At 44.8% G+C, this 23272-nt stretch overlaps 1 protein-coding gene across 1 annotated transcript in view; it reads left to right on the top strand.

The window, feature by feature from the left end:
• Positions 1-23272, top strand: part of LOC135908553 (receptor-type tyrosine-protein phosphatase kappa-like) — a 127632-nt gene that overhangs the window by 61276 nt on the left and 43084 nt on the right. The window contains exons 12-20 of the mRNA XM_065440334.1: positions 2448-2581; positions 6884-7067; positions 7131-7201; positions 11253-11478; positions 14310-14618; positions 15130-15423; positions 18932-19179; positions 21266-21338; positions 22096-22202. Coding sequence (XP_065296406.1) covers positions 2448-2581; positions 6884-7067; positions 7131-7201; positions 11253-11478; positions 14310-14618; positions 15130-15423; positions 18932-19179; positions 21266-21338; positions 22096-22202 — 1646 coding nt within the window. The remainder of the gene's footprint in view (positions 1-2447; positions 2582-6883; positions 7068-7130; positions 7202-11252; positions 11479-14309; positions 14619-15129; positions 15424-18931; positions 19180-21265; positions 21339-22095; positions 22203-23272) is intronic.

The raw sequence follows: 23272 nt of genomic DNA, 5'->3' as shown, positions 1-23272 counted from the left end.
GTAGCGTAGAGGTCGGTGGAGCCTTCGAAGGCAATTACTCGCACACCATAAGCCTGTGGGGTGGTCACAGGAATTTTTAATTTTATTTACTTACTTAGTTATTTCTTGGAAAGGGCATCCCATCTGGGAGCACCGGCAATGCCAATATTTATCAGGATAAAACTTTTCCACGCAACGCTCTTCCGCCCTAAATTCATCTAGGCCCATGGTGGTAGGTTATTATATTTACAATAATAATAACAATTATATAATTATAGCTATCACGCTGCGCTGCTGAGATCGAGGTCATGAGTTAGATCGAAGCAGCAGCGGTGGCATTTATTTTTTTTAATTAAAGAAAAGCGCTCGTTTACGTATATTTAGGCGCACGCTAAAGAACCACACGTGGCCAAGATTATTGCGGAGTCTCCTACTACTACTACGCTTCATAATCGGCTCCTGGTTGTAGCACGTAAAATCAAAGAACCTTTAAATAATTCAACTGGCTACCTACAAGTTAGTTTGTTCCCGCGCTAGTTTCTGAATTCAGCCGAATGTGTAGATTACCCTTGCGAGCGTGAAGCTTAACTGTCTGTTACATTGTATTGTGATTAACCCAAAAAATACAGATATGTATACAAGCCCTTCGCATCTCCCTTCTTTGCACTCGTTGAACAGCGAAGGCCTTCGATTTAACAGTCTTGCTGACATGGGCTATAGAACGTGTGGATATATTGGTCAGGTGCCAGCTACAAGTGACGGCACAAAAATAAATTTTAGGCGTAACGTTAAGAGACAGGAAGAGCGCAGTGTGGATTAGACAGCCAATGCGGGTAGCCAATGTTTTAGTTGAGAATAAGAGGAAGAAGTGACGATCCACAGGAGAGTTGTTGTGTAGGACGTGTTGTGTAGTGGTCTATTAGACTTGCAGAGTTCCAGCCAGCAGAAAGCAATGCGATATAACTAGGTGGTCAGACAGAAATAGGAAATTTGCCGGCTTAAGATTCGCGCCAGCTGGCCTAAAACGGGGGTAATCGCTGGGAAAGACCTTCGTTGGGAGGAGGCCCTGGGGGGCCTTGTCCTGTCGTAGCGACAAATGCGATGGTTATTGTGATAATGACGATGTCTGCTTCGAAGCTCACCTACTAAATGCCGCCAGCGTGTTAAAAAAGAAGGACGTTTCATGGCTGCCGCCGTAGCGGTTATCGGCGCATTCCCCAACTCCCAGGTCTCATCGTGGGCATATGCACAAGTACCACTCAGAAAGATAGAGGGGAGGATGGCCGCAACGGTAGCTTAATTGGCAAAGACCTCACGCGTGGTGAGGTTGATGTGGGTTCGACTCGCATCTGCGGCAACTTATCTCTTCAAGCACGGCCATTTGTCTTAACTACATTTAAATTATTTATTCATATCAATTAATCGCAATAGGTTAACTTCATCTACGCTTTCTCTAGACTCAATGGTATACTTTGTAGGGTGGTGCCTCAGTGAATATCCCTTGCCTCGGGTGCCCTCATTCTACTTGCTTATGTCGTCAAAGAGCGACGTAATTTCCTACGTTGGAAATTGCGGTCCGCTGTTGGCGACAAAGATTCTCAGAAACACAAAATTTAAAAGTGCGTAGAGCAGCGCTTCAGTCATTTGGTGCCCGAAGCCTATTCTTCGCAGTACGTTCTGGTTGTTATCTTAGCGTTTGATACAGTGACCAGCTACACAAATTTGCGCAACTCGTATTTTCGTGCGGCAGGTTTCTGTTTACAGGTGGACGCCTTTTGTTCGATTATTAATTACGTACCACGCAGCTACATTTTCCTCGGATCACTATCTTCTAATCCGTCACATCGAGGGCGTATTAGCCTATGCGGAAAACCATAATTTTGCCTTTCGAACTTATGTGAGCCAAAGGAAATAACTTTTGATAGCTTTCACCTAGGTCACGCCAAACACATCTATGTTCTTCTCCTAGTATGAACCTTAGCAGAATAGCCTTCGCTGTCGCCCAGTGGCTTTACCGTTGCGACACTGTGCTCAAGGTACCGGGTTCGATTCCAGCCGCGGATGCCGTATTTCGAACAGGATGAAACGGAAAGTGTACTTAAGCCTGTGCGCACATAATTAACTGCAGGTGATCACAATCATTCCAGAGTCCCTTACCACGGTGAGTCTCAAGAAAACAACATCGTGGTTTCGACACCTTAAACCCCAGAAATTCATTTTCGTTCAACGTTTAGCTTTGCAGAATGCCGAAATAACTGTGTCTGCGTAAACACGCGCCTTCTGTATTTTCACGAGCTACCACGCAGGGTAACCTTTCATATATTCGTTATCAAAAGGGCATTGATGCAAAACATGGACGAAACTAAAGAAAATATAAAAACGTTTCCATTGTTATTTTTGTTTACTCCTAAAAATACAAATAGAACAGCAGTAGACACCACTGGAATCCCTTTACGATCGAATTTCAGGCTATCCTCTTCTGACTGATGGACCTGCTGTAAGCGCTGTAAAGGACAAAGAAGCAACGGTACAGTTCAATGCTTGGCGCCGCGGTGTAGATGCGGGTGAGGGCAAACCACTGGAGTATCGGGTTCAGTATAAGGTAAGTTAGAATTCCTAGACGTAAGCAGCGATTGTTCGTTCAACAAAATGCATTAGAAACACAACGTTTACGTTTGTGTGCGTGCTTTTTTTAACGAAAATTCTGTGAGATTGTCGCCACTAATCAAGATCCAATGTTGGTTGATGTCTATGGTCAGCAAGTAATCTGTATCGATATGCGAGCATGTTCCTAAAAAAAATTTAGGGGACGAGGAGTTGCGACCAGCGTTTGCGATAACTAGTTCTCTACAGTGAAGTATCAAGTAACTGCCTTGTCGTGGGAACTTGAACGGAACTGTTTCTCTTGATGTACCAAGCGTTTATTATGTGGAGCAATATTGCACCAATGTAATTGGACTACGAAGAGTATATATTGTTACGTGTGGAAAGACAGAGCGTCAAAGCGTGTATATAGATGAAAGGCGCCAGTCAGAGAGGAAAGCCGACGGGAGAAACTCGTTTTCACCCCACCGCGTCGAATGCGCACAATGCCCTGCAGAGCTCCCTGGCCGTCGCGTCATTAGCCGCTTGACAGCAGTAATTATCCGTGACTCCCCTCAGGAGCATTGCAGAAACTCCAGCGCTTCACTTTCTGCTAACGTGCTAGGCGAAAAGAGACGCAGTAAGAACTGTAGAGAGGAGAAGAGGGAGAGGGAGGAGAAGAGACAGTTCCCATGTAAGAGAGGGGGGAGGTGACGTGAGAAGGCAGAACAAGATAAGCTTAAGTTCAAAGTACGGTACAGTACGTTGCTGCTTTTTCTGAAAAATAAACGCCATGCAAATATATAAAGCAGGAAACACACACAGGGTGTGCAGAAGCCGGGCCGCTATAATTAAAGCGCACCGCAAGGTCCAGGGGACACTACGGAAGCGGTCGACCGTCAAATCAACTCTTCTGTTAGCTTTCCGGCTATGGCATTGCTAGAGGTCGTGGATTTGATCCCAGTCGCCACAGCCGCATTTCGACGGGGGCGATATAGAAAACTTACGTGCACTTAGATTTTGCGACACGTTAAGGAACATAACGGTGTCAAAATAAACCGAGTGTGGTTTTGGCACCTACAGCACCATAATCCAATTCAAGTTTAATACTTCTGCCACAATGCGATGTGTCATGTGAGGAAAGGACAATGCTCAAACCTCTCGGAGGTTGTAAAATATGGCGCACATAACGGCGCAAGCGAACACCTCTCCCTGTCCTTTCTGTGTATTACGCAGAAACACAGGAGTGGTGCACGCAAGGTAACATTTACCATCAACTCATCACTATCGTCTTAGCCTAAACGTTGAAGAAATTAAACTTTAGCCTTTAAAATCGCCGCTAATTATCGTCAACCAAAGCATCCACCACGGAAAGCTTCGCTTATATCGATTCCCAGAGTGCGTGAGATCTGCATAGCTTTTTAGGTGACGTTAGCCCTCCGAGTTGTCTGCCGTTTTCAACCAGCACATAGCAGTCACTGATAATCACAGAAACATTATACTACTGATAAAGCATCTGAAAAAAGCCTAAATAATACTTTATTGATTACGAGGAAAGTTTGCGTTTTCCACAAACAATTTTACAACTTACTCGTAACATGATATGATGCATTTATCAAGGAAGAAATGTAAATAACTAAAATAGTTTTAAACTTGCACGTAGCACGGGTAAACACACTCGTCACATAAAGAAATATGCAGATGGCCTTTACAATAATAATATGCTTGATAGATGGATGGTCTTACAAAACTTGGTTTATGTGACGCCTTCATTCGCAGAATAGATAACTGAACGGAGGTATTTGACACAAACATTCGTGTTGCCCTGGATGATTTCATGGTGATTATTAATTTTATTCTTTATTGAGGACTCACAAAAACAAAGTAATATCAAAGAAGTGCAAAAATTTTTTTTACGGGACACATATATTTTACACCAAACAAAGCGAAAACTGTTGTTTAAAAATAGAAAAATTAATAAGGTGCACAAACTGAACGTCCTGCTTCAAGTTGTATGGGTGCCCTTCTCAGCAACTTCTCTGTATATTTACGGCTCAGATCTATGCTGTGTCAGTGTAACAGCGTTAAGAACGTCAAAGTCTGCAGACGAAACGCTGTAGGACCTTGCTCTGGGCATGTACGGTACTTGGATGCTCTATAATTTAGCGGCTCTCAAAGATAATTTTTCTTAACACTTTCTGGAAGTACGTAACCAAATCTCATAAAAAATGCACCGACAATAACGATACTTTTTAATGCGAAATTTGAGCGCAACTCTATACGTGTTTTCATTACCGCGATATATTGACTGGCGCGGACAATCTGTCTCGAGCAGCACATTGCAAATGGAGCATAGTACTTCCTTGCTGATCAGGAGACCGCGAGAGGCGGCTCGTGGGTGACTCGTGGGTCACGCGTGGGTTACGCGTGGGTCACGCGTGGGTTACGCGTGGGTCACGCGCGGGTGACGCGTGCGCACGATTCACATCAGCCGCCGCAGACAGACCTCCGCTAATACAGCGCTTTGTTCCCACATATGGCATCGGTGGTCGCGTTCGCCGCATGCCATCGGTGAACAGACGAAAGCATGCTACCCTGGTGCCATCTCGTAGTGGTCGCAGCCGCGGAGCCTGTCTTAGGCTTCCCTTCTAATGATTTCGCAATAACCTCCTCCGCTTTCCTCCTAGCGCTTTCTTCGCCATCGCCGTCTTCCATCCCCTGCTGCACTCTTCGTTCGCTCTTTCATCCTTTGATTTGCTCTTTCGCTCTGTTACACCGAGGGACGACGCTGACGCCAAACGGCGGAACGGGTGCCTAAGCTAAGAGCGGCGCAATTAAATAATATGTAGGTTACTCTGATGCTTCTGACCAAAGTAACACTTACGCTGTGAGTACTTTATAAAATTGGCGGGCTGAAGGGTTGTTCTGAGCATTTCGCTTTCGCTTAACGTGCACCCGAATTGAGGATCACTAGCGTTTTGGCATACGATCGCCATCGCTAGCTGTCAATGCCAATATTTGAACTGACGCTTATCAGGACATCTCCACTAGCGAATAAGTTACCGTTGTGGACGGAGTATTAGCGTACCTTGGAAGACAGCGTCCTCAGAATGCTGAATACCTGAGGCTTAATAGAAGTCAAGCCTCGTATAAACAACACTTTAAAACAACGTTATCGCCTAGGTAACATAAAAGTGTTCCTTGACCTTATCCTATTCGCAACCTATTGCAACCCAAAACTTAGCAATGCCCGCTCGGAGCTATTGAATTGTTTCCTTTCCACGTCCAACAAATCAAAATATTGTTTTTGAAAGCAAACGAAACCGAACTACCAACCAATGAATTTTAGGGATAACGACAAACGAAGCACAGACATGCTTCGAAATTTTTTACGTAGCCCTCACATAACACATGCGAAATTTTCACATAACGTTGTCTTTCATCTTCACTATAAATCATCGTTTTTTATTCTACCATCATATCAGTGTACGTGATTTATTTATTTATTTATTTATTTATTTATTTATTTATTTATTTATTTATTTATTTATTTAGTTATTCAAGATAACTCCCATGCGTCATTATTACGAGGACATCCGAGGACATCTTTGAAAATTAAGCTTCAAATGCTATCGTTGAAGACTCATCCTGGAAATTGAACAAAACGCAAAAGAAAGAAATCCTTGCACAGTCTGTTATGTGTCAGCTATCCCCAGTGAAAACTTTTGCCCGCTTCAACCTGGAGGATATTTTTCCTAACCTTAACGTTCGCCTGTGCTTACTATTTTATTCCAGATTTTTCTTACTTCTTTATGGCTCATTAATAGACGCAGTTCTCGAGAGAAGTACTGATCTTCATAAGGCCTCTTCTGTATATATATAAGAGCGTAGAATTCACCATTTGCCCCTGTGCTTAAAGAAAACCGTAAACTACGTAACAAGGTGACATTGAAGGTAATGGTCATTCAAATCCGGCCCTGTAAACCTGTGTTAAGCTTTCTCATAACACACTAGAAATGCAACCATAATATACGCACACACACACATATACATATATATATATATATATATATATATATATATATATATATATATATATATATATATATATATATATATATATATATATATATATATATATCCGAATGAACAGGTTTGACCAAAACATGACTTGTTATAAAATTTTACAGGCGGACAAATCACGTTTACTATGCCAAATTTAGGCTCGTAGTGTTGCGCCATAGTTCATTCATCATCCGCTCGTTGGTACAGTCACTGTAAACAGTACCGACGCTCTTCGTGTACCTTATCATCAACATAGGCCGAAAACGAAACTTGGAGCACCAAGACCATGAAGGCGATGGACAAACAGAAGACGTACGCTACAGTGGTGAAAGGACTGCGCAGCGGCACCTTCTATGATCTCCGTGTCCTGGTCATCGATCAAGACAGAAACTTCAGGGAATATGGCGCAAATGTCACCCGCTTCCGAACCGCTTGCGGAGGTAAGTGAACCCACGTGTCGTTGAAGTCACACTAACTGCCACAACGCTTTATTTATGTTTCAGACCCCAAGCTACCTCCCCTGAACGTGAAGATAGACAACAGCAGCACAAGTGAAATCATCGTCAGATGGACGGTAAATAACTTTTGTCGTCCTTTAAAAGTAGAATTCAGAGCATGTGCACACTGCTTCAGCGTATACTAAGTTGTAAAAGCGTAATGTCTCTTGCCCACCTCAGACAATGCTGGCCGATGCGATACGTGTGCATTACCAGTTCCTTCGCCAAGTCCCGTCCTGAATTTTGGCTGCCCAAAGCTCACCCTCATTTCCCGATTTTCATTCTGACATCCCTCACCATCACCCTGATAACAAGAATGTGTTGTGCTCAGGCACCTTAACGTTCATGTGTTTCAATACTCACTTTGCTTGTTCCTCCAGTAAAAAAATTCGCACTGCCAAATGACGGCAACTATTAATTTTATTTTCCGTAGACCGGCCATCAAAATTTATTACCTTGGACTGCTGAAGAGGTAGAACAGGCAAGCAGCAACGTGGCAATGTTCCCATGCAAATAAAGGCTGCTCATTGTTTGGTAACTTTGCTAAACGTTCTACTGCATCTTGCCAGCTAGCGTGCAGGAGCGAATACTAATGCGCTAACCACTTCATGAGGTAGACAGACACCGTACGTTGCACGCACTTCAATAGTGCTGGAAATCTGCGTCTTTGTAGGCTACAGCAGTGAAAGGGAGGGCGTCGCTTGCTGGTAGGGTAGCTCGCGGTCAGTTTCGCGTGGAACAAGCATCTACAATCTAAACAGATAACAATGAACCATGACCTGATTGATTGCTAATTGTCGCAGTGGTAGTCAGAGGGCTTTCCGGATGACCCATCACGTGAACCTTTACTCCGAGTTGGATGCATTGAAGCTAACGCGCACTAATTATCGCGTTTGATTGAAGTGGCACTGAGCACTGGCATTTATTAGCTACGTTTTCACAGTACATTACTCTTAAGTACACATTTGCAAAGGTATAACTAGAGAACATTCAACTATGGGCGCATGGACGACTTAACGTTCGTGGACATTGAGCTGCAGTTTAAGTTTCTTCCACCACAGTCATCCATTTTGCTTAGACAAACACAAGAAGAAACCAGCGTTCTACTGGACAGAAGGAAGTCGCTATTTAAAAGCAGCACATCACTGGACCCGCATCTCAACAAAACAAGGCGGCAAAGTTTCAGCATTCAAAATGCGGTACATATAAGAATGTAACATATAACGCAATATTCACACAAAGTGGCACATTACAGAGATCACCAAAAGGCAAAAACAAGTCCAAATATCTGGATAGGAAAAGGGAATGAATAAAGACACGGCAACGTGAATTTACCCATTGCAGTTTGGGAAGCAAGAGACAAGAAAGCAAAAAAAAAATTACAATTTGAACTTTCTGTTCTTATGCGCTGATGTGGCTCTGCCAAAGCTGCAACACTCAGACACTGAAGCAATTAGAACGACGCTGTGAATATATTTCGCACGAGTGAAACAATCGCAGCAGAAACTCGAAAAACAGTAGCTTTTTGAGCTCTTCCTCCAAGAGCATGCAGAAGGAAACTGTCCATTTTTTTTCTAAACACTGAAGACCCTGGCAAGAAGTGATCGTCTGGCACTCAGCAAGGGATAGGCAGAAGTGGCGCACACGATGGAGAAGCTATCCTACCTGATCCATAGTTTCCATTTGTCTCCTCGTTGTGATGCACGAGTAACAAACACACATGCAAACGCTACGTGCTTTCTTGTCTCAGGGTGAACATATCCGCATAAAAAGGTGCATTCGAGGTTTAATTGGCAGCTGCATTGCCATGTATTACATCATTTTTTTGTCAAATGTGTAGGTGTGATGCCATTCATGCGCTAAAAAAAGCGTAACACGCAAAAAGGCTATATCTACTATTCTCCACAATTTATTTACACAATACTGAAGTAATGTTTACAGTTGCGTGAACGCCTCCATTAGTCCCATGTGTCGCATCATTCCGTTGTTCTACGTGATGCGCGTTGAAAAGAAACTTGCGCAAAGGCAGGGCGATTTTATTTAGGCAGGTGCTCGGTAAATGTATGGTCGTTAGACACATAGGTTCAATAAAGTATCGTTTCCACATTCGGTGACTTCATAATTTAAACAGGTAATAAGACATCATCATCATCATCATCATCATCATCATCATCATCATCCTGGTTACGCTCACTGCAGGGCAAGGCCTCTCCCATACTTCTCCAACTACCCCGGTCATGTACTAATTGTGGCCATGCCGTCCCTGCAAATTTAATAAGGCATATTAGCGTGTAATATTTTCTTTAATGAGGGGTAAGAGCATAAGGATACTGCGCAAACAAACACTGCGCAAGCGACGTCGGCACGGAATGTGAGTCTTCGTGTTTTCGCACCTGACAGCAAAACCTCGTTTTGTCCCGGCAGTCAGCATCTGCCGACAGGGCTGCCGGCGAACCGTCTGCTGCAGACGGTTAGCTTCGGCGCATGGTGGCCGGGACGCCGGCACGAGAGAGAGAGAGACCGCCGTAACCCCAAAAGTCGGTCGACATAAAATGGCGGATTGTCATCCAAGCGTCACCGCGCCTTCACGATGAAACGTAAAGCAGACAGACCGTCACAGCTTTTATCTCCACTTCATCATTTCAACTATACCAAGGTCGCCCTCCCTTTCCCTCCTCGCATGACGTCTGCCCCGCAACACCTCCTCGCTCATACATTTTATTCCGACTCGAATCCTCGCACCACTTCATGAGGTTGACAGCTAACGAGGCTCAGCACGCTCTCTTGAGGGCGCGACCGCATTAAGGTGAGCACGCCCTGTCACCACGTCTGGTGACGCAGCGTCTCGTCAGCGTCTCCACGCAACTTTTCTTCACCATGTCTGGTGATGAGACGTTGCGCTTACGAGAACCAGCGTTTCGTAGAAGGGAGGAAGCAATGAACCCAGTTACGAAGTGAATGTCGGTCAAGGCACTTTTGAAGCATATGAGAAGAATGCAATGAAGCACTGCGGTAATTCTTCAAGAATGGGTCGGGGCAAAAGAAAATGGCTGTAAGACTCAGTGTACGCATTCAGTAATTAAAAAAGAAGAAGGCGTATCAAGGCACCGCAGGAGCGTCGCACATAGCACATCAATAAGATGCGCAGCCACAAACCAATACGTACATCAGAGTTGAATTTTGTCGGATGCAACGTCTTCAGCAGAGCATGCCAAAATCTCGCGAAAACTTGCATTTTGCTTACATTGCTCTATTTATGTGCAACAACGCCTTGCGAGTGTTTTCCAAACTGCACTCACCGGAATTTAAATGTGCCACTCGGTAGTAATTCTACTGAGTTGAAACTGCGTTAAAGCACATAGCATTGTTTTTTTCTTACTCAGTGTCAAGGTTACCCGTTATGCGCCATCATTTATAGCAAACTTCAAGCGTTATCTTCAATGACGCGCTTAATTTTGTAGACCTTGGGGGTGTCGTATGTAAAATGTATAATACTTCGTTACCTCATAACTTCACATGTCACGAACAAGATGTATTATAACGCAATACACGTAGACGTGTATGGCAGTCCCGGAGAGCAGGCGTTGAATACCACAGGCGCCACAAGCTCTTGCACGCTTACACTTCTCTTGTCACACTCAGGCGCACATTCAATTTGTTTGATTTCCTGATAAACTGATCTATGAATCAACCTGCTTTTGTTTGTATTAGCTACATTTAATGGGAAAAGGACGGACTCGACTGCCGAATGATGCATTCCTGTTCACAGCCTCGCTTAAGCAAATCTGAGTTGCAAATACAACGTCTTTCACGTCTGTCTTATTTCTTCCATAAATTTTTTAGCGGTAGAGACTGTGGTGCATTATGGGGGTCCGCTAAGAAGCCCTCCTTTGATGATTTAACTGCTTAACCGAGGGCTCCAATCCCTGTGACGCTTCGGAATGTTTTCAATAAAGGAAATGGACATCAATTTCGTTCTTCGCGGTGTCTCCCTCTAAGCGTCGTACTTACAGCATGCCACGAGCAGCCTAACTACGTTGCTGACAGCGAAGAAAAAAGGAACAACATAGTTCTTGTCACCGTTTCACCAATTTCTTTCTTTCTTTCTTTCTTTCTGTTTTTGAACAGAACCCTGGCAAGGAGTTCTGGCAGTGTTGGAGCGTGAATGCAGTGCTAGAAGTGAACGGAACACCGGTGGAATTCAACCTGACCGAGTCTAGTACGACACCCGGAAACGTGTACAGTATTCGGGTGACTCCGTACACTGCTGTGGAAATCCGACTGCGGTTGAGAACCCCTGACAATAGAAACAGCTCGTGGACCAAGATCCGGAGAGTGACGTCAGCGGAGGATGGCAAGTACTGCAGTGTTCACCGCTCTGTACTTGCTATAGCCAGAAAAGCGTTTCACCCACGCACCTGTTAGCTACAGGATTCAATGCCGTACGAATATCGCCCTCGAGATCCGCGTTGCGAGGGATACAAGCCAAATGGGTGAAAGGACACTTTGGCCTTCCTGGCCATCGTAAGTTTTATATGGGCGTTATAAATTGTCGTACGTCGTATAATCGTAATCAGGCGAAATGTATTGCTTCTGTGGCATTTATTACATGTCGCAAGTGCTGACCCGGTCGAGTTTCCCGGATACTGAAATACAGCTATGTCTACACTGTGACCCAAACCTTGTAGCGAAACATGGATCGTAGGAATAAAATATAACGCTGCACTAGATACGTAGTGCCAAGATGGTACCCAGTTGGCAATTTTTCTTGTGCGAGTGTGGCTACGGACTCCGGTTGGTAATTTTTGCGCTTACCTTTATATTGGTCTCGGAAGGTGTTCATGTCGCTCGCAGCGCAGATGATCTAGATCATTAAATTTTCAAGCTCACTGTCACGATCATCAGCACCCTGTATTGGCTCGATCGACAGCAGGACAATGGCTCTTACCACTCAGACTAATCCTCTCTCATCTTTGATGTTGCCGATCCAGACACAACTGTACTCTTTTGGCAGTGCTTGCTCACTCCTCTCCAAATCTTTCATTCTTGAGATTTTCCTTCCGTCACCCGATCCCTCGTGACTTATTTGCGTAGATAGGAACACATCTTCAACACCAGCCCGTACTGTAGTTTTCTTACCAAGCTATGTAACTTTTTTTTCTCATGCTTACTCTCAAAGCTGCATTAAAATTTTTCTAGTGCTTCTATTTAGTCATTTGTTTTAGGTCACGTTCTTTGGTGCTGAACAGAAAAGTGACCCCCAATAATCCGATGTCACACAGCTCCGCGAAGTCCTATGATTATAGGACTTTCCAGCTTTCCAGCCTATTCCAGCCTGATTTGCTCACGCACACACGCAGTGAATTTTACCTTAGAAAAATTACCGCGAAGTCCTATGATTATAGGACTTTCCAGCTTTCCAGCCTATTCCAGCCTGATTTGCTCACGCACACACGCAGTGAATTTTACCTTAGAAAAATTATCCACTTTGTCTTCTCTACTCACAGCCTTAAATTATTTCACATGAATTTTAGAGAGCGCAGCCATTAGGGTCAGTTGCTATTCGGAGGTCCTTAATGAAGGCTTTTTATTGATACGCCATATGAAAACTTTTGTCTATTTTGCAAGAGGGCATCCTTAGTACTGAATTTTTTTCTCAAAATTAAGAAAGGCAGTACTACAGAGCCGAATAAAACTCAAATGAAATCATCAGAAATTCATCCGAGCAGGACAAACTTTAAAACAATATTCTTCACAGTCTTATGTCAATCTGAGCAATTCAAGCATCAAGTACAGCGAAGCTCTGTAAAGGAGTTGTCAAAGCCTACGGAATCCTTGGAGTCTATTTTCCCAGAGCCCGAAATTTGCCAATGGCCACGCAACGCTTCACTAATCCGTTACAACTCTTGCACGATGACCGAGCCTCTTCATGTATGTCGTTATATCTCAGCTTTATACGGAGAACAAGATTTTGCCCTTAAATATCCCTAAAGAAATTCCCCGGCAATTGCGGTACTCCCTAATGCTCCCTAGTCCGAACGGAAGAATCTTCTCGGCGGCGGAGCTGAACCTCTGCTCGGGCCGCTCGTTCAGTAGCAGCGGCAGACGAAGCACTTCCGCCGGTTGCGTCCCCCATTGTTCAGAAGGAAAGAGTGAACACGGGAATTCGGGGCTCATGTGCGGAGCGCATTCTCCAGAGGCGGCGGCGTTGCAGGCGAAGTAGCGCGCGCGCAGTGGGCCCGAAACCCACGTGACCACTTCGCTTCCATATATGGTATCGGTGGACGCGCTCCCCGCAATTCTTAGTAATGACTCTCCACCGACCAGTTGATGGCGTCCTCTGCTATGGGGCCATCTCCTCGCGGGTCGCGGCCGTGGAGCACGTCTCGTGCGGCACTCCGCTTTCCTCCTCACCCTTTCGCCATAATCTCCTCCTCCGCCTTCCTTCTCACACTTTCTTCGCTGTCGCCGTCTTTCATCCTCCGCTGCGCTAAGCGTTGGCTGTCTTTTTTCTTCATCCTTTGGTGGGCACGTTCGGTCTCCCGATTACGTCGACGCCGAGCACGGCAACGGAAACTTAAGAGCTGCTTTCTAAAAAAAAAAGTTCCTATTTTAAGTATCGCATAAGACAGTCCGCACGTTTGTTAGACCCCACTGACAGCTACAGAAAGAGAGTATTTGACCACTTTGTCTAGTGCGCGCACTCTACAGCTGCCAGTTCCATTCGAAAGCGTTAATTAAACTGGTGAGGTTATGACCACCCTACTAATTCATAAAAAAATTATTAACGGTCCACTAAAGGCAAACGTTATCTCGAGCTAGAAATATAGTGCTCGGAGTTCTCCAGGGGGACACCTTTCTACAGACCAGAGATTTCACGAACAAGAAAATGACTTTAACATAGGGCAGGTCTGCTGTCACTACTAGGAAAATAAATTACCTACCTACATTAAGTAGCGCTGCCCTTTCGGGCTTTAGGACTTTAGAGCTGGTACAGTTGCGCAAGGACGCCCGCATGTATAGCGCGCGATATCAAGTGTCGATGACTTGCGCAGCTCCAGTCGCAATAGGCTTTGCGAAATGTCTCTCGCAGCAACACGGCAATCTGGACGAACTTGACGTTCGCGTTTACAGCGTTTCTTCAAACACGCGTCGCCGATGCTTCTCACTCTTACCTCCACGCAGCTCCCAGCAAGGTCCCGTACGTGAAGCTCCTTCGAAGTGGATCTCGCTACGCGGAGTTTTCCTGGGGCCCGCCGCAAGAGGAAAACGGCGTCATTCGAAAATACCGCGTCGTGTACACCCCACTGGCTCGGCGGACACAGGCCTGCAATCAGCTAATACAGCGGGAGACGGAGGTGATGGTGCCGCCGAGACACCACAGCGTGAACCTGACGGGACTGCACCCGTACACCAAGTACCACTTCTCCGTGGCTGCCCTGACCATAAAGTACGGTCCGGAAATGAACGCCACATTCGACACGGAAGAAGCGAGTGAGCTCACTTTTTTTGTTTTGTCCCTAAAGCTTGGCTTAACCGAGACTGGCATGAATCGCTCGTGACTAGGTAACGCGTGTATTACAAAAAAACACTGACGTATTCGAAACCCCCAGATCATTTCTGAAAAGAAAAAAAGCCGAGTGCTAAAAGCATGGTTGCATGAAGACGGTACCACTGCTGTACTAGTGGTTGTTTTCTTGTTTTGTTTTTTAATTGGCAAAGGTATGTAGAGTGAGCCCAACGAAAGCGGACATTCAGCATGTTTCTCAAAATTCGACAGCTGTAAACGTATGAAGCGTTGTCACTAGAAACTTTCAAATAATTATCTCCTTTGCAAAAACGGTGCTAAAGTGAAAGTGTAATATTTTCGCTTCTGTTTTCGCTTTACGAGCAATATTAACTGTCCGCTGCAATAATTTCAGTATTCAGTCTCGCGCTCCTTTCCAATATTTACTGCCACAAACAGCGCGCATCAGGAAACGTGCATGCGTGACTCTCGATGCAGTTCCCGAGGGAGCTCCAACTCAGTTGCAGCACAGGTCTTCGAGGAACACCAACAACCTGACGTGGGGCGAGGTTCCCTGCGAACAACGCCACGGACCCATCGTTTCCTACTACCTAGAAATGGACAGCGTTGACCCCTGGGAGACCGAACTGCGAAGCTTGACGATCTATCGCTCATCGGCCAGTTTCCGAGACCTCGTGTCTTACACCCGCTACAGAGCGAAGGTGTACGCCGAAAACGGCGCAGGTAGATCGCCATTGTTCGCGTCTCTGAACTTCACCACGCCATCGGCTCGTAAGTACCCTGCCCTTACTCTTTCCAAGCGCAATCAATATTTGTGAGTCCACTCGCCAATGCAAAACTCCGACACCTTGAATGAAATACGTGTGCAGTTCTTGTGTACGCGTAGTAGCTACACAGTTCAGCACGTTCATTCCGAAGAAAATTGAATTATCGCGACTGTTAGATTCTAGAATAGGTTAGCCGGTAACGGCGCTGCGTATTTCAATCAGTCATGCAAAAGAGGGACGTTACAGAAAAAGATGAAGAGTAATACCTTCCATACGAATTGAGGAGGGCCATAAAAATTACGTATTTAAAAATAACCGCAAAATATATATTTGCGAAACACATGCGCTTATGAACTTTTGGGGCATTTACCTAAAACCATCTGGAGGAAATGTTAAAAAAGAACGCTTAAAACAGAAAAACACAGATGGTTAGCTATTCTGGGGCAACAAATGTTGATCGTAATGTTCGTTTAGTATTGTCATGAAAACGGTAATAGTTTTATTTCAGGAAAGCAACGAAACCCTCCTATAACTGTTTCTGTTTAAGGCGACAGCGGCAAACTGCCGGAATTAGCGGTGATTAAGACAACCATGGCTCTCACAAATATTGTCGCGTCTAGGATTGCAACCGTGGTTACGCTGGTGCTACAACAAGATGGCGTGCCTAAAAAAAATGTTAGAATTTCAAGGAGTAACATGAGGGAGTAACACTTTCTAGTACCTTACATCACTGCCACTGAAAATCGAAAAAAATCAATAAAGCCGTTGTGCTTGAGTAACCACGACGAACAATATCATAGTTTGTATCCACATGCGCCTCCTAACTTTACTTCTATTTGATCTGTAGGAAAACACCATCACAGCCTATATATTTATTACGCACTAGGAAAGCGTATTCAAAGCGGTCCTAAGCTTGCTTTAGATGAAAACACGTTAACTTTGGTATTTTGAGGTGACCCCTTGGAGCTCAACCTTACTTTGGGCAAAAAAAAGAAAAGAAAAGGTTGCAGGAACAGAGCAGAGGAAGCATGAATAATTTCTTCTTGCCACTAATTACGATGTCACGCCATCTTACCATTTGCCTAAGATCTTCGCAAGCCTGTTTGTTGAGCCTATATAGCCGTTCTAATTACATTCGTGCTCGTATTTTACTGTTCCCTGTGTATCCCTTTCGAATCATGTCTGATAAAACCAGCAAGAAAACAACTGAGCAAGTTCTTTTAATCTCCAGTTTCTTCCATTAATATTCCTATGTTTCAAGCACGTAAAATGTTGGCGCCTCTTGACCGAAGAACGAAGACTTGAACCGTATGACGGTGTGGAATACATCCTTGGGACATTGTTTCGGTGCTTCTATTTAGTTTTCTGTCAAAAGGACAACTTTCTCCCACTACGGGGGGAATTGGCCAAGGAGGCGCTTTCACGAGTGTGCTTACTTATTTTATTAAAACCGCAATAACATTGAGTGTTACTGTGTAAGCGAGATAAAAATTCACGGACGAATAAGACACTCCCTAATGCGAAATTTGAGCGCAGCTGTATACATGTTTTCATTTCGCGATACATCGGCTGGCACGGCACGTTGCAAACGGAGCGCAGTGCGGCGCGACTGCCTCGTTAACCTGGAGATCGTGAGAGGCAGCGCGTGGGTGATGCGTGGGCACGATTCGCAGCAGCCACCGCACACAAACCTCCCTGACGGCACGCGCTACCCTGCTGCCATCTCGTAGCCATCGTCGGCCTACTACGCTTTTCTTCTGACCATTTCGCCCTACCCTCCTCCTCCGCGTTTTGTCTCGTGGTTCCACTGTACGGTCCTCCTCCACTTTCCTCCTCGCGTCTTTCATCGCCCACTGCGCTTCGCATTCGCTCTTTCCTCCTTCGCTGTGCTCGTTCGCTCGGTTACGCCAACGCCGACACCGACGCTCGCCGCAGAAATGGGCACCTAAGAGCTGCCCTCTAAAAAGAAAGACAGCTGACTTGAAACGATTCCTTAGAGTCCCAACTCGTTTACTGCGACAGCAACGTTCACCCAGAGTGAAGACCGCCACCTTGTACGACTGCCTGGCTTTTCTTCAAACAATTGGGGTCTACACACCATAGAAGAATGGCCAAGAAGACACTTGTTAGGGGATATGTATGTGAGGGGCTACATGTTAATATTAAGTGACACAAAGATTAAGAATGCGTATCTGAAACAATATTTAGACAATGATAATAATCATGTGGTATTAAATGGCAGTTTTCTCTAGATAAATAAGATGTGAATTTGTCCTTTTTGTAAGGTATATGAATTTGAATTGTGGAATACGAATTACATGGACAGACTTTAGCACCTTTAGACTCCGCATGTCCAAGTAGGTTAGATTCCGAGCAAATATAGGTTTTATATAACCTTACTCTTTTGGCGAAAATCTCATGCTACTCTTTCTGTTCAAGGCACTCAACATTTAACTTGTGGAGGAATCTTGCAATTTGAAAACATTTGAGTCAGAGGATGACGGTGGATCATGTCTATAACGGTTTATTTTCTGCTTCATCCTGCTGAGGTTGCATTATGGCACCTGTACTAAGCATCTAGAAGTTGTGTAAAACAACCACATATTCACTTTTTCAACTACTCAGTATGGAACAACGTCCAACCACCTGTTCAATGTTTCGGCCGCGGGGTGTATTTCTTATCTGTATTTCGTTCAAATGCAAGCTTATTTTCTTCCTTGTATAAATCGTTGTGAAGAGAAAGTAGAGACATCAACGGTAGCAGAATACTGCTGCTTGTGAACATCAGCGGTTCATTCTGAAGCACTGTCACCTGCAGCTGCGATGTAAACCGGAAAAAAGCCTCGCAACGATGTTGACACCGAGGAATCAGCGGCGGCGGGGCTGCTGATGACGTCAGAGCGTAGCCATGACGACCATTCCTATGGCGCTGATTGGCCACGTCGTCGTGCGGCCGCCGCGAAAATGTGTCCCGGACTTGTCCTCCATGTAGCATGGAGATCTTGCCATTTGCGGGGGAAAATTCGGGCGAAATTGCGAACAGTAATTGGCGTGCGGTGGTTTGCCGTGCCGCTAACTTGGACGCGCTTTAGTGGAATGGATTGACGGACGCACAATACAAATACCGTTTCGTACACTTAACTGCGGTCTCAATAGAATTTGCCGGTGGTCTGCGGCGTAGAAGCATCTTGTTACTGTTGTTGCTTTGTGTGTTCTTCCCGTTTCTCACATATGACACGCACTCACGAGGGAACGGCTCAAGGTTCGTCGAGGCAACAATGCGCAATGACATTCTTTCCGCTAACATAACACTAAGGATTACCAACCTTCTTTTTTTTTGATACGCGATAGAAACAACTGAAAACCAGTCTAGTCACTTCTTTGTGGAAACAAGATGGGTCATTGATGCACTCCGTTTTCTTTTCCCCCGAAAGTTGGACGAGCCCGCGCTTTCAGATGCAAGGAAAGTCAGTCTCCCCAGTGCACCGAATTCCCCTTCTCTCCCCATTCAGCTCCACCAGCTCCCGAAACCCTCGAGTACGACCAGCCGTCTCAAGACAGCGTATCGCTCATGTGGAAGGCTCCCTATCCCCCTGCCGGCATTTTGGAGCACTACCAGCTCAAGTACTGGAACGTCAGGAACCGACACGATATTACGGAGACAGTCATCGCCCACACGCAGTGCTTCACGAGAAATCGGGAACCGCGACACTGCTTCACCGTCCGGGATCTATCGCCGGACATGGTGTACCACTTCTCGGTAAGAAGCGGTACCACTTCTATCTGATAAAAAACGACGAAGTTAGTGTGACGTGATCATCCACGTCAGGCACAGTACAATATTGTCTAACAAGGATATTTATTTTAACATTCCTTTCCGCATAATCAACGTCGTCGTGAACGTAAAACATCAGAAGCAATGGAATTTTTTTTTTCCAGTCATGAAATGTACACTCGTTGCCTTAACTGTCACGGATGCATCTGTTATGGAAACATAATCAGTTATTTTGCGTTCAGTGTTGTTGAAAAATCCCAAGGCATTCTAAAATGGTAATGGTAATGAAAAAATGAGAAAAAAATGGAACGAACGATGGGACTAAACACTGCAGCTGAGAACAATTTTATGTTGCAATTTAGATCTGCAGGACAATCTAGACGGAGTAATGAATGCAACCTAGTCAATACAAAACAAGATCTCTTCTAGTGTGGACAACGCGTCTCACTCATAAATAGTACTAAACGAGAAGAAAGGGGGTTAACCGAGGGGCCCGATATTTGTTAGTCATGTCATAAGAAGCCAACAAACACTGACACCAAGGACAACATGGGGGAAATTACTTGTGCCTATTAAATGAAATAAAGAAACGTTAATATAATGAAAATTAAAGTGGATGAAAAAACAACTTGCCACAGGTGGGAACCGAACCCACAACCTCCGCAGTTCCCACCTGCGGCAAGTTGTTTTTTCATCCACTTTAATTTCCATTAATTTAACGTTTCTTTATTTCATTTATTAGGCACAAGTAATTTCCCCAACGTCGTGCTTGGTGTCAGTGTTTGTTGGCTTCTTATGATATCATTATTGTTCTAGTAATTTTTGTTTTATGCCGTCATCACGGCACGTTCAATAAGGTAACTACGTCTTTGTGGGCATCGATGTTGAATTTATTTCTGAAGTGACCAGAGGCGACCTTGTCACTCGAGCAATATTACAGCTCTACATACGTATGTAAAGGAAAATCAGTTGACACTTCAGTGCTGCATGTTCCAATAACGCGGCTATGTTGTTTTGGTTGTTTTGCAGTCTACCAAAGTTGTTACTTGTTTGCGTTAAGCGTCTACCGCTGCGGCTGCTTGCCTAAATGGTGCTCGTATGACGAATGAAACAGATCATGAGCTTTACGAGCTTTGGGCCTATGCGGATAGAGTTCTTCCGTCTAATGGCAAATGTAGTGGTGCTTTTTGGATATCAATTGGTGACGTAGGAGGGCGGATAAACCTTAATTACTGATTGTCAAAATCACTAGGGCAGAAAGTAAACGCTTTTCTGTGGATTCGTGATAGTCCTGAAGTAAGGTTTCTACAACGTGAACGCCGCTTTAACAAGGTTTGGATCAGCAACAGATCGCCGCAGAATGACTGTACTATGCACTCGGAGGGAAATTGGAAGGCATTTTTGCATCGTCTTGTTGAGATCCAATCACTCAGCCGCACTTATTCAGATACACAATCATTCAGGTACACAACTCAATCAAGAATTTCAAAACGAAGGCAGGGATTGATGGAACTAGTTTGTTTGTGTTCACTTTCCTTCGGTAGACGGGAGTAGCTAGAAGTTCAGATATGAGGAGGTCAAGCAGAAATGCTGCAACTAGTTCATCTGTGATGGCCAAGAAGAGTCTTAGAAATAGGCTCGTCATATAGCGCATAATATAGATGGTTACTGCTCATGAATGCGCTACCATGAGTTGCACCGTTGGCAAAAATAAATAACAGAGAAGGGGGGGGGGGGGGAACAAGGATCCGGACGGACGAAGCATGTCTGTCCGCGCATCCTTGTTCCCTTCTTTCTTATTTTTTTTTTCTGCCCGCGTAAAACTGAACGCAACGTAAACATGAACGTGCGCCACCTGGCCCCTTTCATTGCATTAATTATTAGGCGGTTACAATCGCGAACATGAATGAAACATGTAAGTTTTCGCGAACAGAACAAATAAACTGCGCTACTATGAAAAAAGAAGATCTGAGTTGTAGTCCTGAGTGAAACTGTCAGTCGCTTCAATATGTACATATACTTTCTACAGTTCTTCGTTTACTAACGACTTTCCAAACGCTCATGTTTTCAGATACGCGCCAAGAACATTGGTACGGAGTATTCACCATACTCCGAAGAAGTGGAAGTGGAGACAAGAGAAATGGGTAGGCCATATGACAGTTCATTGCCGTCTAGAAAATATATGCCCATGTACAGCCAATACCTTGATGTACAAATAGTGTACAAGAGCCACTTAACTATTTCTAGCCATTTTTGTTCTTTTCTTTTGCGAATGCTGCGCGCACTACCTATAAGAAACGCTGCAAAGTGGATTACTGAATTACTCAGCCAAGACCGCACTACGTGACGCAAAGTACACAACGAGCGCGTACAAACCCGGTGGTTTAGAAATGCACATCTTCTGATAGTTGGCAATGCATAGTTGCGGATCTACGTATAAACAAAACGGATGAAATCCTATGGACATCTGCTAAAATAAAGGTCATTCACTTCTCAGAGTGAAGTGTGAATATAGCTTCTTGCGTCCTCGAAAAAAAAATGCAAAAGCAATTTGAGACGTTTATGTATACGTGAAAACGTACACACATAGTAGTTTTCTTTTTTTTTTCTTGCAACATGGAAACTTCCCATTTCGAATCGGTTGTGTCACGAAGGACAGAAGCAACTGCGAAAGCAGTAAAATAGGTATTTTTTTTTACGGTGGAGTATTTAATGCTTTGCCTAAAGATGTTCATAAGGTATAACCTGTGTTTTCAATAAATGCATGATGGTAATATGCCAATTGGATGTAACTTGAAAGGCAACGAAAATGTTACCGCACCTTACATTGTGGTTGTACGCAATATGGTTTTCAAACTGTCATTTCACATCAGTTATAAGGCGATTGTTATTTATTCACAGCGCCAGAGGCTCCGGCTAGCATTCGGTCATCGGAACAGACTGAGGACAGTCTCAAGATCCAATGGGATCCGCCTGTCCGCAAGAACGGCGTCCTTAGAGGTTACAAGGTGACAGAGCTTTAACTATTTGTAGCAGTATAATATTGACCTCGCTCTCGGTAAGCCTTCTAATTAAATCATCTTCATCCTCAAAGTGTTGTTGACGACGCGGTGTAATACTAATCCTTGCTCTCATAGATGAGTATGCTACACTACATGCTCAAGTGCAGAAATGGCCAGTAATGAAACCTCTTTAGAAGTTCAGTGACTTAGAACAGAATGACTTGTTTGAGATAATTAGGCCTGCTTACAGGCTATGGTGGCTCCCGTCTTGTACTACAGAAAAGAAGAAAATAGAATGTCACACTCCCAAGCAACGTTGTTCATTATGCATGCATTGTGGCCTCCCTAGCTAAAAGAAGCAAGCCGTCAATGACGGCCCCGCTTCGTTGCCTATATGACACGCGTTCGTGCGCATGCGCGCACACACACGCACGCACACATGCACGCACGCACACACGCACACATGCACACACACGCACACACGCGCATACACACACGCACACGCACGCACGCACGCACGCATACAAACACACACACGCGCGCACACACACACACACACACACACACACACACACACACACACACACACACGCACGCACACACAATGAAAGCCCGCCATTCCGGTCCTGCGAAAGCGGATCCACGGCGAAGCTATCGAAAACCACCACTACAACTACTGAGGGTGGTATGCAATGCTTTATGGCTTCAGAGTAATGGTTGTAGTGCAGCATCGAAATAATGCCAGGAATTGAAGTAATCGTAATTCTCACAGCCGGCTGCCGCCCTTGGCAGTGCTGCAGCAACCTCAATATCAGTTGGTAGGCTGTTTACTTTACTGACCTCACTCCCTACTTCACAAGCTGCCTTCGCCGAGGCAGATGGTGCAACAGTAATCTTTACCGGGAAACGTAAGCGGGGAGCGCTACGCGCTTCGCATTGCTATCACGGGCGCCTTATCATCAATAATGCGGTTTAGATGCTTGTTTTGGGTTTGTTGTTTATTAAAAGGTATGCCATTCGGTATGTTCTATGCGTAATTGCAAGTAATGTATGCGCTGTTCCCAGCACTTTGCTGA

This window comes from Dermacentor albipictus, chromosome 9, assembly GCF_038994185.2.
Source record: "Dermacentor albipictus isolate Rhodes 1998 colony chromosome 9, USDA_Dalb.pri_finalv2, whole genome shotgun sequence".
Lineage (NCBI taxonomy): Eukaryota > Metazoa > Arthropoda > Arachnida > Ixodida > Ixodidae > Dermacentor > Dermacentor albipictus.
This window is presented reverse-complemented; position numbering and strand designations above follow the sequence as displayed.